Source organism: Phaseolus vulgaris, chromosome 7 (assembly GCF_000499845.2).
Source record: "Phaseolus vulgaris cultivar G19833 chromosome 7, P. vulgaris v2.0, whole genome shotgun sequence".
In the NCBI taxonomy this organism is placed as follows: domain Eukaryota; kingdom Viridiplantae; phylum Streptophyta; class Magnoliopsida; order Fabales; family Fabaceae; genus Phaseolus; species Phaseolus vulgaris.
The window spans coordinates 37,410,050-37,426,602 of record NC_023753.2 but is presented as its reverse complement, the minus strand read 5'-3'; the positions used below and the strand labels follow the sequence as shown (position 1 = coordinate 37,426,602).

Genomic DNA, 16,553 nt, shown 5'->3' with positions numbered 1-16,553 from the left:
TAAAAATACTATTCAAAAAATTATATGACTGATATTTTTAAAAAGAGAAATTATTTAATCATTTTAAAATAAAGAAATTATTCAATTATTTATACTATTAAATAAATAAATTATTTTTTATTTGTTAAGGAGAAATTTTTCAGATAATTTTGTTTAGTTTAAAAAAAATGGTTAATGTATTGATGAAAATAGAGATACAGTTATAAATTAGGGTCAGACATTACTAGTGTCAACCTTTGATACTTTACATTTTTTTTTTAAATTATCTATTTTAAATTTAGTATTAAAAGTTGGAAAAGATTTCAAAATTTGAAGTATGAGAGCCAAAAAACAAAATCTTTTAAGAACTGATTTTTTTGAATTTGATAGGAATGAAAATATTTTTTTATGAAAAAAAATCAAATCATGATTATTTCATGAAGGAATAAAAATATGTTTAATCGTTATTAATTTTGTTTTTTTTCTTGTGGTTCTTGAAAAGCATAAACCCTTAAAACGTTTAAACCCTCCTTCACCTCTGCGCCCTTCTTGTTTCCTTCTCCACCAACTAAGAGGCGAACCAAATTCTCCGAACCGAAGTCCGAACCTTCAAATTCCATGGAAGAAGAACACGTGGAGTCATTCAAGGTCGGTTCGGACCTCTGCCAGCAGCTCATGGACCGCTACGCCAACTCCACCGCGCCGCAGCACCGCCACCTCCTCGCGACCGCCGCCGCCCTGCGGTCCAACCTCGCTGCCGAGTCCCTCCCCCTCACGCCGCCCGCCTACTTCGCCGCCGCCATCTCCGCCCTCGACGCCGTGGAGGCGCTGGACCCCGTCGCGCTCTCCGCCTTAGTGTCCTTCATGGCCATCGCCCTCCCCCTCGTGCCGCCCGGCGGCATCGCGGCGTCGAAGTCGCAGGAAGCTTCTGAGATCCTCGTCGCGGTGCTGGCCAGGGAGGGCGAGGAGTTGGGCGCGGCTTGCGTGAGGGCCATGGTGAAGTGCTTGGGTGTTTTGATTGGGTTTTGTGATTTGGAGGATTGGGATGGAATCAAATTGGGCTTTGAAGCATTGCTCAAGTTCTCCATTTGCAAGCGCCCCAAGGTTAGAGTCGTTTGAGCTATGTGTTTTCATGCTTAATTTATATATCCAATCATGGGTAGATTCCTTTGATGATAGTTTTTTGAGCTTGCTGTGTGCATTTACTTATTTATGGCCTTCCAACTTTGCAGACATTGATCCCTGCAATCGTATCATTCCCAATCTTGTGATTACAGTATTTGTTTTTATTTTATTTTTGGATAGTCTATATTCAGTGTTTTAAGTTGCAGTAGATTCATTCGATGATAGTTTCTACCTTGTAATGTAATCTGCATTCTGCGTTTGGTTATGGCCTTCAAATTTGATTTTGCTGACATCGGTCCCTTCCACTGTCTCTATGTTTTATTATTATTTTTTATTTTCGTTCATTTATATGCAATGTGGCGGTCTTAGAGGCCCCTGCAGTCACTTTCAAAAGGAATCAGTTGGGCATACATACTTGCAATGTTCTGCAATTTCAGTGCTGCAACTGTAGTTTTAAACTGTGTATTTATATCCACATGAATAGATCTGGTGATGTTTTTACTTTGCAATCAGCATTTAGTTATGGCCTTTGATTTGGAGACATTGGTCGATGGCTATTAACCATTTCACTACTCTGAGGTTATGGAATTTTTCTGTTAAAATTGTGTTGTGGTTTGTTTGTTTGGTTTAGGTACGCAGATGTGCTCAAGAAGCTATGGAGAAGGTTTTCAAGTCTATCAAATCCTCCACGGTTACCAAGGAAGCTAGCAAGTTGGTTTTGTCAGAGCTGAAAAGTTGCAGTGCTTTGGTACTGAAGTTAAATGCTTTGAGGACTTTTGATGAATCTAAAGAAGATAAGGTTTTGAAACATGAACACCTGGAGGTCCTACATCTTATGAATTTAATTAATCTCATTGCTCCATATCTATCTACGAAAATCATTCTGAAAGTTCTTTCAGAAGTGCATAAATTATTTAGTTGTATGTCTTCGGAACTTGCAAGGCATGCTCTTAAAACTATTGAAGCTATTTTTGAAGCTTTGAGAATAAAAAATATAGTGCTAGAGACAGAGGACATTGTAGTTTCTCTTACTTCATTTGTGTCTTTGGGGGATAAAAACCCTTTGGATACTGTGATTTTGGCTTCAAAATTATTAAGAGTTGGGATGGACTTACTTTATAATGGACAATCAAGCTTGTGGATCAAGAATCTCCCTCCAGTTTGTAGATCCATGATTGGTATGTATGGTTCATCCATGTTCATCAATAGTAGAAAATTTGTTATAGTAATTTTCTGATTATTTTATTTAATCTGATTATGTGCTGAACACTATAGCTTCTGATAATTTTATTGAAAAGTATGCTGTACTAAGTTACAATTGATCGGATCATTACATAATTAATTAGTTAATTAGAAATCAAAATCTATCAATAATTCCCATATAAAACATTTTCCATGCAGCCAGATAGCAATACTTTGTTGTTTTTCACCATGGATTTCTGTTAAGGATTTTTTACGGCAAGTTGTACCTTCAAATTTAATTTTTTTGCAGTTTGAATCTATTATAATTCGTAAAGATTTTATTATTGTTGATGATAAAATGATAGATTAATTATGTCACTGTGGGAATGTTGTTTTGAAAGCTGTATTTTCTTTAACACCTTAATTTCTCTTTTTGATATCTTCCTTGCAGCATTTGAAGGTTATTTGTTATTTCATTAATGGTTTGGGGGGGATTTGTGTTGGTAAATACTTAATTAATTTTATTGATACTGCTGTTAGCTCCCTGTATTTTCCCTTTTCTATGGTATTTTTTCTGAGTCAAGCTACCAATGTTGAACTCAGGTCTTCTAACTTTTGATGGAAACACCGCATCACAAGCTTCAAGTATTTTGATTGATGTGCTCAAGCATCATATTGGTCCCTTGAGCATGTTAATGGGTACAGATCAAACATTTCATGATAGTCCGGAACGTGTTAAAGCAGATGCAATAAAGTCAACATGTGCTGTTTTTGAGGATGCCCTTTCTTCTACTGATGGAGTTCCAAATGAGCACGTTTTGTCAGTCATATCTGTTTTATTTCTTGATCTTGGTATGGGATACTTGTCATTATATTAGTTTAACATGTGTAAGAATTGCCCTTTTGAATTTCATTTAAGGAGGTCTATAACAACTTGCAATTGCTCTATCAACTGACTGAGCTAGAGCCCCAGTTTGCTTTTATATTGCCACAATTAATAATTAATGTTTGTAAAAAAAATTAGGTGTTATATCTAGTATTCCAGTTTTTTGTATATGGACGAAACAAGGGTGCTGTTTTTTTATTGAGGTTACTCTGTTTAATCAGTGAACTTACTTTGGTTTGCTCAGTGGGGGAGAGAGATGGTTCGTGGTGTAGAATAAAGTAAAAAATAATTGGAAATTATGTGATTATATATTATGATGTAGAAACACTAAGGGTAATATAGATATTACGAAGCACCGTAAGAAAATGCTGTGTTTCAGATTCACGGACCTTAACATCTGTTTCCCCTGATTTGTTGTTTGTTATTATACTTGTGTACCTGGTTAGATTGGAAAAATGCTTCACATTTTTTTTCATTAGTGTGCTTCTACACTTTTTGTTGTGGAAAAGTTTCATGATGTGTAATATGTTTAAGGTTTTGGAAGCAGTGAGGTGAGTAAGGTTGTGTTTGTTTCCTGCTTTTAGCAAACTTAGGGCTCTCATATCGTTGTGTTGCAAGAAGTGTCAAGAGATCTTGGCACATGCTGTACAATTGTGGTCTGCCATTGGTATACAAGCCTCACTTCAAAGTTATCCAAATGTCTCACGGGGAGAAAAAATAGGTGGTGGATTTAATAACACTAAACAGTTGAACATTAATTTTCATCCATAGTTCACGTTTTGTAGGAATAGATTCAAGAGTTGTAGTGAGATGAGCTTTGTAGCCCAACCTACTTAACGATAACCCAATTTTGAAATCCTAAGCTGATTAGTTAGATCTGTCCATCTTCTTAATACTAACAATATGGTTGCAAAAGATGGGTGAATCTGTTATGGATGTTGATTGGGTGTTGGAAGACATTTTTTTTTCTTAAAATATGGAAAAAAAATAATAAAATAAAGTGAGAGAAAAATAAATTGAACCGCCAAACGAACTCCGATGGAGCTACCACCACAGGGGTAGGGTCATATGGAGGAGGCAACCTGGTTGCAGGTTGGTCGGCCATTAGGAGGTCCTGCAAGCACTGCCACGTGTGGGTCAGAGTTGTGAACTGTAGGGCAGATGATGCACATCCTCACATTGATGGGTGGTTCAAGTCAGAGTTTGTATAGTTGGGTAGATTGGCTCGGTTTAATCCCAACCCTATGCTCTCTAGAGCAAACAGAGGTCGTCAGAAACCTCACCAGGGACCGGAACAGTGAGTTGACCGCCTAATACGGTTTTGAAAAATACTAGATATCATCTTAAACTATAGGAATCCCATGTTGAGTAGGATAATGTACTTGATGTTGTACTTAATTCTTAAAAGTTCTCCAATATAATGGACTAGTTTTTTGGGTTGAACTCTCCTCATGTGCTTAAGTCCAAACATGGATATAACACATTTACAAGGCTGCTTGTTTGTTTTTAAATTTATGATGATGTCTTATTGTCTGTTATCACACTTGTTTCTTTATCAGTAATAAGATTTCTTCTTTAGAAGAATAATAGTTATAAAACTACATGTTGTCCATATCTTCTTATTCTCTTGTATTCCTTTTTTGTTGAAGGAGAATCCTCATTTGTGTTGATGAGGAACATTGTGCTTAAGCTTGCGGACTTGATGGTTAAAATTTCCGGAGGCAAGATTCATAATGAGCATGTAAGTACCCATGAAAGATTCTGTAGCGGCTCCCACATTGATCAAAGTTTTGATAATTAGATTTCTACATCTTAAACGTGTCATCTTATGATTCATTGTCTGTTTTTCACTCATTTCAAAATTTCTGGGGTACTTCACTGTCTATTTCCTTTTAGATCAGCACTGTGGAACCTTGCTGGAACACTTGATGAGGATATTTTTTTTTTAATTTTCAGTATAATGATGTGTATTTTGATATATTAAATACTTTTGTTTGTTGACACAGTCAATGTAATAATATGGAATAAATTAGTTTATTAGTTATCATATAAATGTTACCTTTTTTTTTCCTTATTTAGCTTAAAGATAAAAAAATGCCGGCATGTGATTAAATTTCGTAATATTTGAATTATTTCATGCATACTTGGTTAATTTAATCTGTTTATGATTAACTTGTTTATTTATATCCTGCATACTATATTTAAGTAACATTGTAGCCATATTCTGAATGCCAGGTCTTCCCCTGCTCACCCTAGTTGAACCTCCATCTGTGTCCTGTCTATTTGCTTATTTAGTAATCGTCTTTATTCTCAAAAACATTTGTTGCTACTTACTACTAGTACTTTGCTATTACTGTTATTTCTGTTCTGGTACAATTTAAACTGATTGCCGAATCATCTGCTTTTCAATTTAATGCAGCTTCAGAAATGCATTGGGTCTGCTGTTTATGCTATGGGGATAGAGAGATTTCTTTCACTTGTACCTATATCCCTTATATCCCTTGACAAAGACAGCTATGATTATTCAAATATTTGGCTAGTACCAATCTTGAAGCGCTATGTTAGTGGTGCATCGCTTGCATACTACATGGAGCATATCATCCCTCTTGCCAAGTCCTTTAAGAATGCTAGTCAAAAAGGTATATTTAATATTATCTGCTTTGAGGCTGTTTTCTTTCTTCCCCCTTTTTTTTCTTTTCTTTTAAGGTGGAGGAAACTTGAGTTATTTTCTTCTGTTTATTCTCTCCCTGTCATTGCCACTTGCATTGCTTTGAGCATGGTTCCCATCCCCCTTTTTCTTTACTTTTTTGGCTTAGAGATGGATGGAGCTTGTCTGATTTTCTATTACTTTCATAGCATAGAAGCTTCTCAAAATAATTGAGTTTGTAAATAGTGAAAGATAATTACTTTTCCATTTTGTTTATATAAAAAAGAATAGGAAAAGGAAACTAATTTGTAGCAACTAGATAATTTGGAATATTCCGATGACTTAGAAAATCAATTAGAGAAAAGCACTGTATTTTTTTTGTTCTCAAATATTTTTCCCTTTTGCTGCTGTCCGTGCAATTCCAATTTTATGACAATCACTTTCTTGTTCAAAATGGTGAGCAAATTTTTTCCTGTTTCTTTCAGTCAGTAAGTCAGAGTTTAGTCAGGAAATGATGGCTTGTGCTCATGAACTTTGGGGATTGCTACCTGGCTTTTGTCGTCATGCAACTGATACTGACCAAAGTTTTACTCGTCTCTCATATGTCCTTATTAATTTTCTTAAGAAGGATCATTCCATGCATCAAAATGTTTCCAAGGCATTGCAGGTAACACTTTCACAAACTAGTGGAGACCCTCGTAAACTTTGTTCTTATATGTTGTTTTTTAAGTTGTTTTTCCTTTTAAAATGATTATGACTTTTGTGCAGATTCTTGTAAATGAGAACAAAGCTGCACTTAGCCCTAAAAAGAGCATGGAAGATTGCCATGGCGAATATGATTTTTTGTTGGAGTTCAGCAAGCAACCTACTTATTCAAAGAAAGCTGCTACCAAAAACATAAAGTCATTGGCATCTTGTTCAATTCAGTTGCTTTATGTTTTATCAGATTTATTTATCAGTTCACTTCCAGAAGCACGCTTATCTTTAAAGGTTCTGCATTTATCACTTGTGTTATTCATTCTCCCATATAGACTGATACCTCTCTCTTATGTTCTATTTTGTTGTAGAAAATGCATGAATTATTTTTTTCTGCGAATATGGTGGAATGGTATTATTCTACTTGGGCCATTTAAAATAATGGAGAAATGCTAGGCTGAACATTATTGTCTTTTAATGTTGCCTCTTGCTTTCCTTGCCCTTATAATACAGGTTGATGAATTGTTTACACGTCGTTCTCAACTGCTTTCTGATCTTGGTCATTATTTACTTTATATTAACTTTTGATAATGTTAAGTAATTTGGAATATTTTTTTCTTGTTTCTTTTTTAGCGAGCAATTGGGTGCCTGGCGTCTGTCACTGATTCTTCTGTAATCAAAGAGCTTCTTGTGTCTTTGCTTAAGAGGTCTGAATATGTAGATTCTGAAGGTGAAGCTAAAATATTGACAAGTCCTGGAGAGGTAGAGAGTGGTCAAAGTGACTTGAAGAGATGCTCTCCGAGGTATGGTGATTAATTTATACAAGAGTAATTGCCAATGTTGATGTCTGTTAGCATTTACCAAATTATATTGGTCTTGCATTTCTTTTTGTTACTTAACAGAGATAATACAATTTATTTTCTGCTGGTTTTTCATCTGACTTACGTAGCCATCATCTTGTTGATTTTCTTCTCGCACAGGTTTATTATTTGTGATAATAGAGATTTATGCATAGTTCCGCTAAGTTTAATCTTAGAAGTATGGCATTTACCAACATGTACAGCAAAATAATTGAGTGATTGACGGGAACTACCAATCTAAAGACTCTATTTTCTTCTAATTTTGGCTGTTTATTGCTAAAGTATGTAATAGAACCATTCATGCGCTTACACTGAACAATTTAAATTTAACAGTTGATTCTTACATGGTATATAACCAACTTGTCCAAGTGGTCAAGAGTTAAATCCTTAACTTCTGCATTCTTCTTAAACTTAAATTTATGATAAAAAAGGTTGCTGCATTGTCCGTGTTTCATTCTGAAAAGACTTTTGCAGGGTGAAACATGTTAAGAGATTTGATAAATCATTCATGTGCCTACTCCCAACTGGTAGAAGTTTTCGAGTGTTGGTGTCCAATACTTATAACATTTCTTTTTCTGTAGCTCGTCAAAATTAATTGATAATTATTTATTCAGTTGTTAATCTTGTTCAGAAGCCAACCTTCATACATATTAGCTGAGTGGCTTAGCTTTTACACGATTACATAAACTTGAGCAATACTATGATGTCTCCCAATTTGAAATTAATAATATGGAAACTGTATGCGCTGAAAACCTGCTACTAGCTTTAAATTTCTTGTTATTATATAATAAATAGAAAATCAAAGTCATTGTGTTCTTCAGGTGTTTGATAATGGAAATGGCATCTTGTCTTGTTGAAGGAGCAAATGAAAATCTTATTGAGATAATTTATAATTTAACTATACATTCATTTCAGGTATTTTTCGAAGTTTGAAGAATACTTTTTATTGATATTACGGTTTTCATTAATTCTTTTGACTAACTATATAATTTTGTAAAAGAATATCATGTATGCTTTTGGTTTTACAGGAAAGTGATGAGAGTGTTCATCATGAAGCATACAACACATTGAACAAAATTTTGGAGGTTTGGATTTGCTTTGATGATAATTCTGTTTCATTTTCTCCCTTGTACTCTTGTTATCTATCTATCTATCTATTAGAAAATCTAAGAAATATTTGATATCTTTTTCAGATATCTATACTATTTTAGTGCACCCTAGGTGCTATGTTAGAATTTATTTTCTTATTTAATTATTTTCTTAAAGAATGATGTATTTAATTCTTTAAGTCTATATATTAAAGGAATTCTGTTGTGTAGATGTCAAAACGGGATGAAAACATGGGCCCATCACTAGTTTGGGTTAGGATGGACTGGAAAAAATAGAAACATTTTGGGTGTTTCTTTCTGCATCCTGTCATTCTTCTTCTTGCACCCCATAAAAGCATGAAATGACGAAAATGACCATGTGAGGTTTTTTCTCTCTTTCTGAATGGCTATTATGGGAAATAAATTTGAATTACGGAATGGAATGGATTTTTTCGCTTTTGGAAACCCCATTCCATAAAACAACTTTCCATTCCGTAGCACCCCATTCTAGAATGCTTTTTTTCGCTTACGGTTTGTCCAATTCCAGAATTCATTTTCCCATTTTGGAATACCAATCCGAAACTAATTCTGAGAACCCGATTTCTAGAAACACCATGCTACCATACCTAACCCAAAACTATATATCACACCTCATTTTTTACTTCAAGTTCAAACCACCAACGAAGCCTTCTCAACAGCAACAACTCCACCATACCTCCATTGAGCTCAACCTTTGCTACAACAACCTCCACGATTCCACTTGCAACCCACACTGCCATGGAACTTGTGTTTTGAAATAAAATGTGAAGGGCAATTTCGGGATTTCAAAAAATGATAGGGTGCAAGAAGAAACATTTTAGGTATATAAAAAAGTCACTCTGTTCATTTAGAACCCGACCCATTAGGATGAACCTGTGCTAACCAAACCAACTCGGTGGGCTACCTACCAAAGTAAAGTATCTTGTGGTAGCACCAAGCCATTAAGGAAACCCTTTGCTCTGCGAGTTGAGTAATAAAAAGGGAAAACCAAAGTAAAAATGCGGCTCGTAGCTTACAAAGGAAAAAAATTCAATTGTTGTGTTATTTCTTTTACCAAAGATTTTGTTTGTTTACATAAATAAGTTTGGGACAAATGATTGGATCCGGATGTGAGTCTTGCTCTTTATCACCTATGAACATCTGCACATGTTGACACGATTATGTATTCTCCATCTCTCATTCATGCTCAGCTAGGTCATCCTAGTCTTTCTAAGATGCAATACCTTGTTCCAAGTTTGTCCAAAGTGTCTAGTTTGTCTTGTGAGTCATGTCATTTAGATAAACCAGTGTTATCGATATCGGATAACGGATCATATTGGAGACCCAAAAATCCTTTATAGGGTTATAACGGAAACCATAACGAGTTATGGCGGAAGCATTGTGGTAAAAAAAAATATAATATACATATATATATATATATATATGTATATAAATAACTTCAAAAAAATACAAAAATAATAAGGTTGTTGAGAATAGTTATATAATGTTTTACATGGCCCCAAAATAGACCCAAAAGCCTAAGGTTAAATATGTTGTCATATTTAAATTAGGGTTTCCCAGGGAGCCACACACCACTCACACACACTCTCTATTTAAATTTTAGGGTTTTTTATTAGGTTAAATTTAAAATGGGCCTTTGGCCCAAACTTCTAAAAACTAGGTTTAGGTCTTCATGATTCGCGTCGTCACAGCGTGCAATGCTGCTGTCGCCACCTTTTTTCCCAATATTTCTGATATTCGTTTGCACTCCAAGATGGCAAAAGCGGCCGCCATGGAATATCTTCATCGCCACCGCCTTGTTGTGGCAGTGGTTAGAAAATCGGCCACCGCCATCCGCCATGGCGCCGCCATAGCCGATAATTGATAACACTGAGATAAACAAAGTTGCAGGTATTTTTCTAGTAGTGTCTCACAACGTGCTTTTGCCTTATTTCACTATGATATTTGGGGACCAAGTCATGCTAAGTCTAATTTAGGGTTTTAGTATTTTGTTACTTTTATTGATGATTATTCAAGTGTACTTGGTTATTTTTAATGAAATCTTGTTCTGAGTTGTTTTCTATATTTCAAACTTTTTATAACGAAATTAAAAATCAACGATTCAAACCTTACGCAGTGATAAAGCTCATGAGTATCTTTCTCATTCTTTTACCACTTTTATAAAATCTCATGACATTCTTCATCAAAAATCATGTGCTTATACCCCTCAACAAAATGGGGTGGCAAAGTGCAAGAATAGACACCTTGTTGAAACTACTTGCACTATGTTACTTCATGGTGTTGTTCCTCAACGTTTTTGGGGTGATGCTATCCTTAGTGCATGTTATTTAAATTAATCGTATGTCATCTTCGGTTTTAGAGTATAAAATTCCTCATTTTATTTATTTTTCCTCATGAATCTCTTCATCCCTTACCACCTAAAGTTTTTGGGTCTACTTGCTTTGTTCACAATTTTTGACCCAGTGTTGATAAATTATATGCTAGGTCACATAAATGTGTTTTTTTAGGGTTTACTAGATCTCAAAAACGATATAAATGTTTTTCACCATCTCTTAATCGTTATTCTATTTATGCAGATGTCAACTTCACTGAGTTTTCTTTTTATTTTAAGCCTTTATCTTCTCCACCTGTGTGTCCATCTGAACAAGTACATATTTCAGTTGTCTTTGATCCTATTGTTATGTCTAGTGTACCTAAAGATTCTCCTTCTCCACCACCTCTTCAAGTTTACAATCGTTGTTAGTCTGTCGTTAGTCTTCCCATCGTCTACAGGATGATTCTCTTTTAGTGCCAAATCCTCTGTCCCTTCCCTCTCCACATTATAATGCTTTAAGCTACCATCGATTATCTCAACCTTTTTATACCTACCTTTTGTATATTTCTTATGTGTCCATTCCAAAGTCTATAGGTGATGCCTTAGTTCATCCTGGTTGGCGTCAAACCATGTTTGATGAAATGAGTGCGCTTAAGAAGAATGGGACTTGGGACCTTGTTCCTTTACGTTCTAGGAAATCTGTTGTTGGTTGCAAGTGGATTTTTGCTATCAATGTTGGTCTTGATGGTACTGTTGATCGTCTCAAAGCTCGCCTTGTGGCTAAGGGTTATACCAAATTTTTTGGTGACTTCAGTTCGCTTATTCGTAGCCATGGCTGCTCTTCAACAATGGCCTCTATATCAGCTCAATGTCAAAAATTCCTTAATGAGGATTTGCAGGAAGAAATTTATATGGAGTAACCTCCCAACTTTGTTGCTCAGGGGGAGTATTCTAGATTGGTATGTCGTCTTCGCAAATCCTGATATTGCTTGAAGTAGTCTCTCAGGGCTTGGTTTTAAAAATTTAGCAAAGTTGTTCAATAGTTTGGTATGACTCGCTACTTGTTGTGACAAGATCTAGTGTTGAAGCACGATATAGAGCTATGACTTCAGCTACTTCAGTTACTCAAATAATTGCAATTTGGAGAAGTCAATCAAATGACACTCATTTGTGATAATGAGGTTGTTCTTCATAATAACTCAAATCCCGTCTTTCATGAAAGGACCAAACATATTGAGATTGATTATCATTTCATTTCAGAAAATATTGTGTCTAGAGACATCAAGAGTGAGTTTGTTAATTCAAATGATCAATTAATAGATCTTTTCACTAAATCTTTATGGGCACCTAGAATTGATTATATTTGTAACATGCTTGGTACATATGATTTATATACACCAGCTTGAGGAGAGTATTGAATATAATGGGCTTAGCCCATAGTTTATGTTATTCTGTTATTAATTATGTTTATTTTCATTTATAAATAAACATTCTTATGTATGTATTTTACAGAAGGGATATCAATCCTATATTTATTTTCTTCATTCTTAATAGTGGGCCTTTCAACCCATCACGACCAAAACCCATGGTGGGGCAGGTGTCAACCTGTTTTTACGGTTCTAGGTTCATGATATCTTGCATTGTTTCTCTCTCTTTCAACTGTATCTGTCTATCTCAGTTTTGTTGCTGAATGATGCAGGAGAACCCATGCTTCTTCTCTTCTGCTCGATACATTGAGCTAATTGATTTATTACATGGCTTAAAACCTCCAACTGCAATTGCATCTCTTAGAAGTCGATATTCTTGTTTTCGCCTGCTGATGGTACATGCAATGAAGGTTAGAATTCTAATGTTCCATTCTTATTTACAATTTATTTAATCTACACGTCTTAGATATGAAAATGTGTGACATCTTTCTCTAAATTATTTGTCAACTATGTTGCAGAAATCTTTTTTAGCATCCAACTCCTTATATTGTTAAGTCTATGTGTCATTTTCAATTGATGCTGTATTTAAGCCCACCTAAACTGAATAGCTAGCCTGTAATTTCTTTTTCTATTTTGGTTCTAGTTCAGTCATAGCTTCACATTCAAGATTTAACTTGATGTCTTGATTATTGTACTAATGTTCATCTAAATTTTTTATTTTTTTATTAAATTAATTTTAAATGCCAATTAAATTTTGTATTGAGTGCCATAAACTTTTTAAATAAAATTAATTTGCAACCAACTTGCAGCATTGAAGTTGCTGTGCTTGTTTCCACAGTACCTGTATGCTATAGGTTTTCAGAATTTAATTTGTTACACATTCTTACTATAGAAGTTTATATGATTATGTTTCTAAAGAAATTTCTGTAGGCATTTCTTTTCCTTTGATTGTTGAAATAACAGTGAGGCTGGTTTAGCACATGTACATGGATGGCACTTTTGTTAGATATATGCATGGTTTTTTCTTTTTTAAAATTCTGCAAAGAGCCTGTCGAAGTTCTAGCATATTAAGCATGTTTTCTTATCGGGTTTTGCTCCTTAGCCTAGTTATTTTGAAAATCTTTGTATTTCTTGCTTTGCTCTTTGGTATTTGAAGGAGGATTGGACGGGTGCATATAATTTATATCCAGTTGTAAAATTGTACATTATTCAGTGTTTTTTTTTTCTTCTGAATATGTAAGTATGTGTGTGTGCATTCTCTGCAGGTTAGTTTAGAAGAAGAGGAGAACTCAAAGGTTTTTCTTATTCTCAATGAAATTATTGTCACATTAAAGGATGTAAGTATATCAAGTACTTGCCATACATTTTCTTGAAGATCTTTGGCTTAGATTTGTCATCCTTGGATTCAATCACTAAGGAGAGATAATGACTGTACTGATTTATGTTCAATGGTTTTTTTTAGGGCAAGGATGAAACCAGGAAAGAAGCATATGATTTGCTCTTAAATATAAGTTCTACCTTGAGGGACTCATTATATGTTGGTTCTATTGAACCTTATCACAAACTAGTTAGCATGGTAAGTCCATGCATGACTTCAATTTTGTTTTAATCAGAGGATCACTATTTTGAGAAGATTTGAGCTACTAACTAGGCTGCTCCTAAATATGCTTGTGGGATATCACTCTATTAAGTATTGAACTTCCCACATTTATCATGCATTTTTTTTTAATGTTTTTTCTATAAGCCAAAAATCATGCAACCAATGCTGTTTCCAGTGTGTGGAGTGGAATTGTGTCATTGACTTGTACACTTATATACTCTCAATACACAGATAATGGGATATCTTTCTGGATCATCTCCGCATATAAAAAGTGGAGCGGTGTCTGCGCTGTCTGTATTGGTATACCAGGATACAAATCTTTTAATCTCTGTTTCAGGTCTTGTCCCCTCTCTTTTATCTCTGCTGCAAACCAAAGATATGGAAATCACAAAAGTGAGTGTTCTACTTTTTTAAGATCATATTTTGAGTTTGTTGAACATCTTTCTGTTATTGTTATTTAATCTTTGTTCTGTAATAGGCTGTCTTGGGATTTGTTAAAGTAATGGTATCTAGCTTACAAGCAAGGGAGCTGCAGAATATTCTCTCAGATGTTATTACTGAAATCCTCCCCTGGTCGTCTGTTTCAAGGAATCATTTTAGATCAAAGGCATGTACAATATCTAATGTTTAGCTCCTGGTTCTCAACGTGCTGGTGTGTGCTAAATTACATGCACATGTACCTGCACAATATGAGCACATTGATCTGTATACTTTACAGATCCATAGGAATAATGTGTTTTTGTTTTCTGCAGGTCATTGTTATATTTGAAATATTATTACGGAAGTGTGGTTCTGCTGCTGTCAAACTGGTTATCCCGGAGAAATACAAGTTTTTTCTCAAGACTGTTCTAGAGGTACTGTTTTTAGTATTGATTAAAAGACTACGATTGTAATGGTACTTGTAGTTTAAGTTTGATCTCAGCCCAGCTATATCTTACATACAGTATTGTATGCAAATCCATGAAGGTCAGCAACATAGTAGCTTAAAAATTCATATCAAGATTGAGCTTTTGAATTATTAGGCTTGTGCTTTAGAGGATAAAAATGCAAACAAATTTCAGTTCTTCTTTAGCGAAGGTTATACCTGCTCTCCTTTTGGTTCTTATTTTTCCCTACTGTTTTCTGGGATACATCAACTCTTATTAGAGTGATTTTTGTTAAATTGGTTGATTAATTGTTAAAATTATTTTTTTTAAATTAAATCGTTGGAGAAATTGTTAAATTAAAATATGTATGAAAAATAGAAATAAAGAAATTAAATTTCTGCTCATTATGTAAGCTATAAAAGGACGTTTAAGGTTCCATATTGCCGTTAGTTTTATTTTCATTTGTTTTCTCTATGTCATCTGTGACATTTGACGCTTTAGATTTTTTTTATTAATATTTGTATTGTGCTTCCATCAGATTTTTTAAAGGTAACATCATTTAGATAAACTCCGTGGCTAAAAGAATATTCACAAGAAAACTATAATTAGTCATTTGTGGGTGGGTGGGAAATTCGTTTCTCCTTTTTCTTGCTTTGGATTTTTCACTACTTTCTTGCTCATTTAAAATTTGTAATATCCGTAGAGGGTGTACTCCTGACTATTATGGTGACTATTGACTTGCAGAACCGGCATGGCAAATCAAGTGAAGCAGTCACTAACGATTCAGAAAATATCCCTGAAGATTCTTCTACTAAAAAGTATGTTTTGTTGCTTGTGAATAAAATTAGTTGAGTTTTTGTTTCTTCGAAGCTGATTCAGAGTCCTATCTTTGCTCCCCTTTTTAGGCCAGAGTGGAGGAAGCCTGTAAGATCAGCTACCCCAGAGAAAAATTCAGTAAAGAACAAGAGAAAGAGAGACAACAAATTTGAGACAGTCAAGCCTGGCCAAAAGGAACCATTTAAATCTGCCAGTAATGATGGATTAAGTTTACCCAAGAGAAGTAGGCATTCCAATGATAAAAGTCCTAATGATAAAAGACCAGAAGAAAATAGAAAAGGCAAGAATGGTGGGAACAAAAGTTTCACTGGTGGTGGTGGGAAGAGAAACGTCAAGATGACCAGTACTGAAAAATATAAACCAGCTTCTGAGGTGCCTACACGACCTTCCAAGTCACAGAAGCTAAAAAGGAAATTCCAAAGAAATTGATAGATGAGTCGAGTATTGAAGCTGGAGAAACACTTCTAAGATGTCATATCTCCCTGACCATGTAAAACTGGCAATGCCATTTTATATATGTAACTGCATATATAAGCTAGGGAGATAACAAGTGAAGGATTACAAGCAGGATCTTTTCTTTCCTGTTGAGCAACCACTATAGAGGGGAAGTTGTCACTTTCTTCGGGTGACATGCTGGAATCTACTGGTTGGGAAAATGATGTTCTGCTTAGTGCATTCATATTGTTGCTGGAGAAGTTAAGTTATTGGTGAGGGAAGCTGCTGTAATGGAGTATGGTCATAGTTGATAATGTAAATGGCTACGTGTTGCCATCTTTTGCCCTCGATAGGATTTTTCCGAAGCTGCTAGTTCTTACTAGATATTGCATGTCTAACGAATGATATGTTGAGCTATTTTGTACTATTTTTCATATTTGCAAAGTTGTAAATCAAGCATAATGCAAGAGTCATACTGAACGCAGCACACAGTCACAACACAAGTTTTTTCATAGGGAAAAATTAAGATCAACAAAGGAAAAAAAATGACAGTCAAAGAACAAATTCCGTAG

The 16,553-nt window shown here is 34.8% G+C and overlaps 1 protein-coding gene across 2 annotated transcripts; it reads left to right on the top strand.

Annotated features, from left to right (window-relative positions):
• Positions 1 to 455: 455 nt before the first annotated feature.
• Positions 456 to 16,465, top strand: LOC137830564 (uncharacterized). Of its 2 annotated transcripts, none has more exons than XM_068637992.1 (18): positions 456 to 1,083; positions 1,736 to 2,282; positions 2,890 to 3,138; positions 4,822 to 4,913; positions 5,592 to 5,811; positions 6,305 to 6,486; positions 6,588 to 6,809; positions 7,149 to 7,318; positions 8,197 to 8,290; positions 8,404 to 8,460; positions 12,516 to 12,653; positions 13,509 to 13,580; positions 13,706 to 13,819; positions 14,075 to 14,236; positions 14,322 to 14,450; positions 14,596 to 14,697; positions 15,454 to 15,527; positions 15,615 to 16,465. In XM_068637992.1, exons 1-18 carry the CDS (start codon positions 598 to 600, stop codon positions 15,973 to 15,975), a joined length of 3,471 nt encoding a protein of 1,156 aa, XP_068494093.1. In that variant the 5' UTR covers positions 456 to 597; the 3' UTR covers positions 15,976 to 16,465. The 2 variants fall into 2 exon arrangements, with proteins under 2 accessions (XP_068494093.1, XP_068494094.1); XM_068637993.1 differs by having other exon boundaries at positions 481 to 1,083; positions 4,825 to 4,913.
• Positions 16,466 to 16,553: the final 88 nt, after the last annotated feature.

Coding starts and splice junctions, on each gene's coding strand:
- LOC137830564 (XM_068637992.1), top strand. CDS start 598: ATGGAAGAAGAACACGTGGAGTCATTCAAGGTCGGTTCGGACCTCTGC. Junction 1,084..1,735: donor CCATTTGCAAGCGCCCCAAG/GTTAGAGTCGTT, acceptor TGTTTGGTTTAG/GTACGCAGATGTGCTCAAGA. Junction 7,319..8,196: donor TTGAAGAGATGCTCTCCGAG/GTATGGTGATTA, acceptor TGTGTTCTTCAG/GTGTTTGATAATGGAAATGG.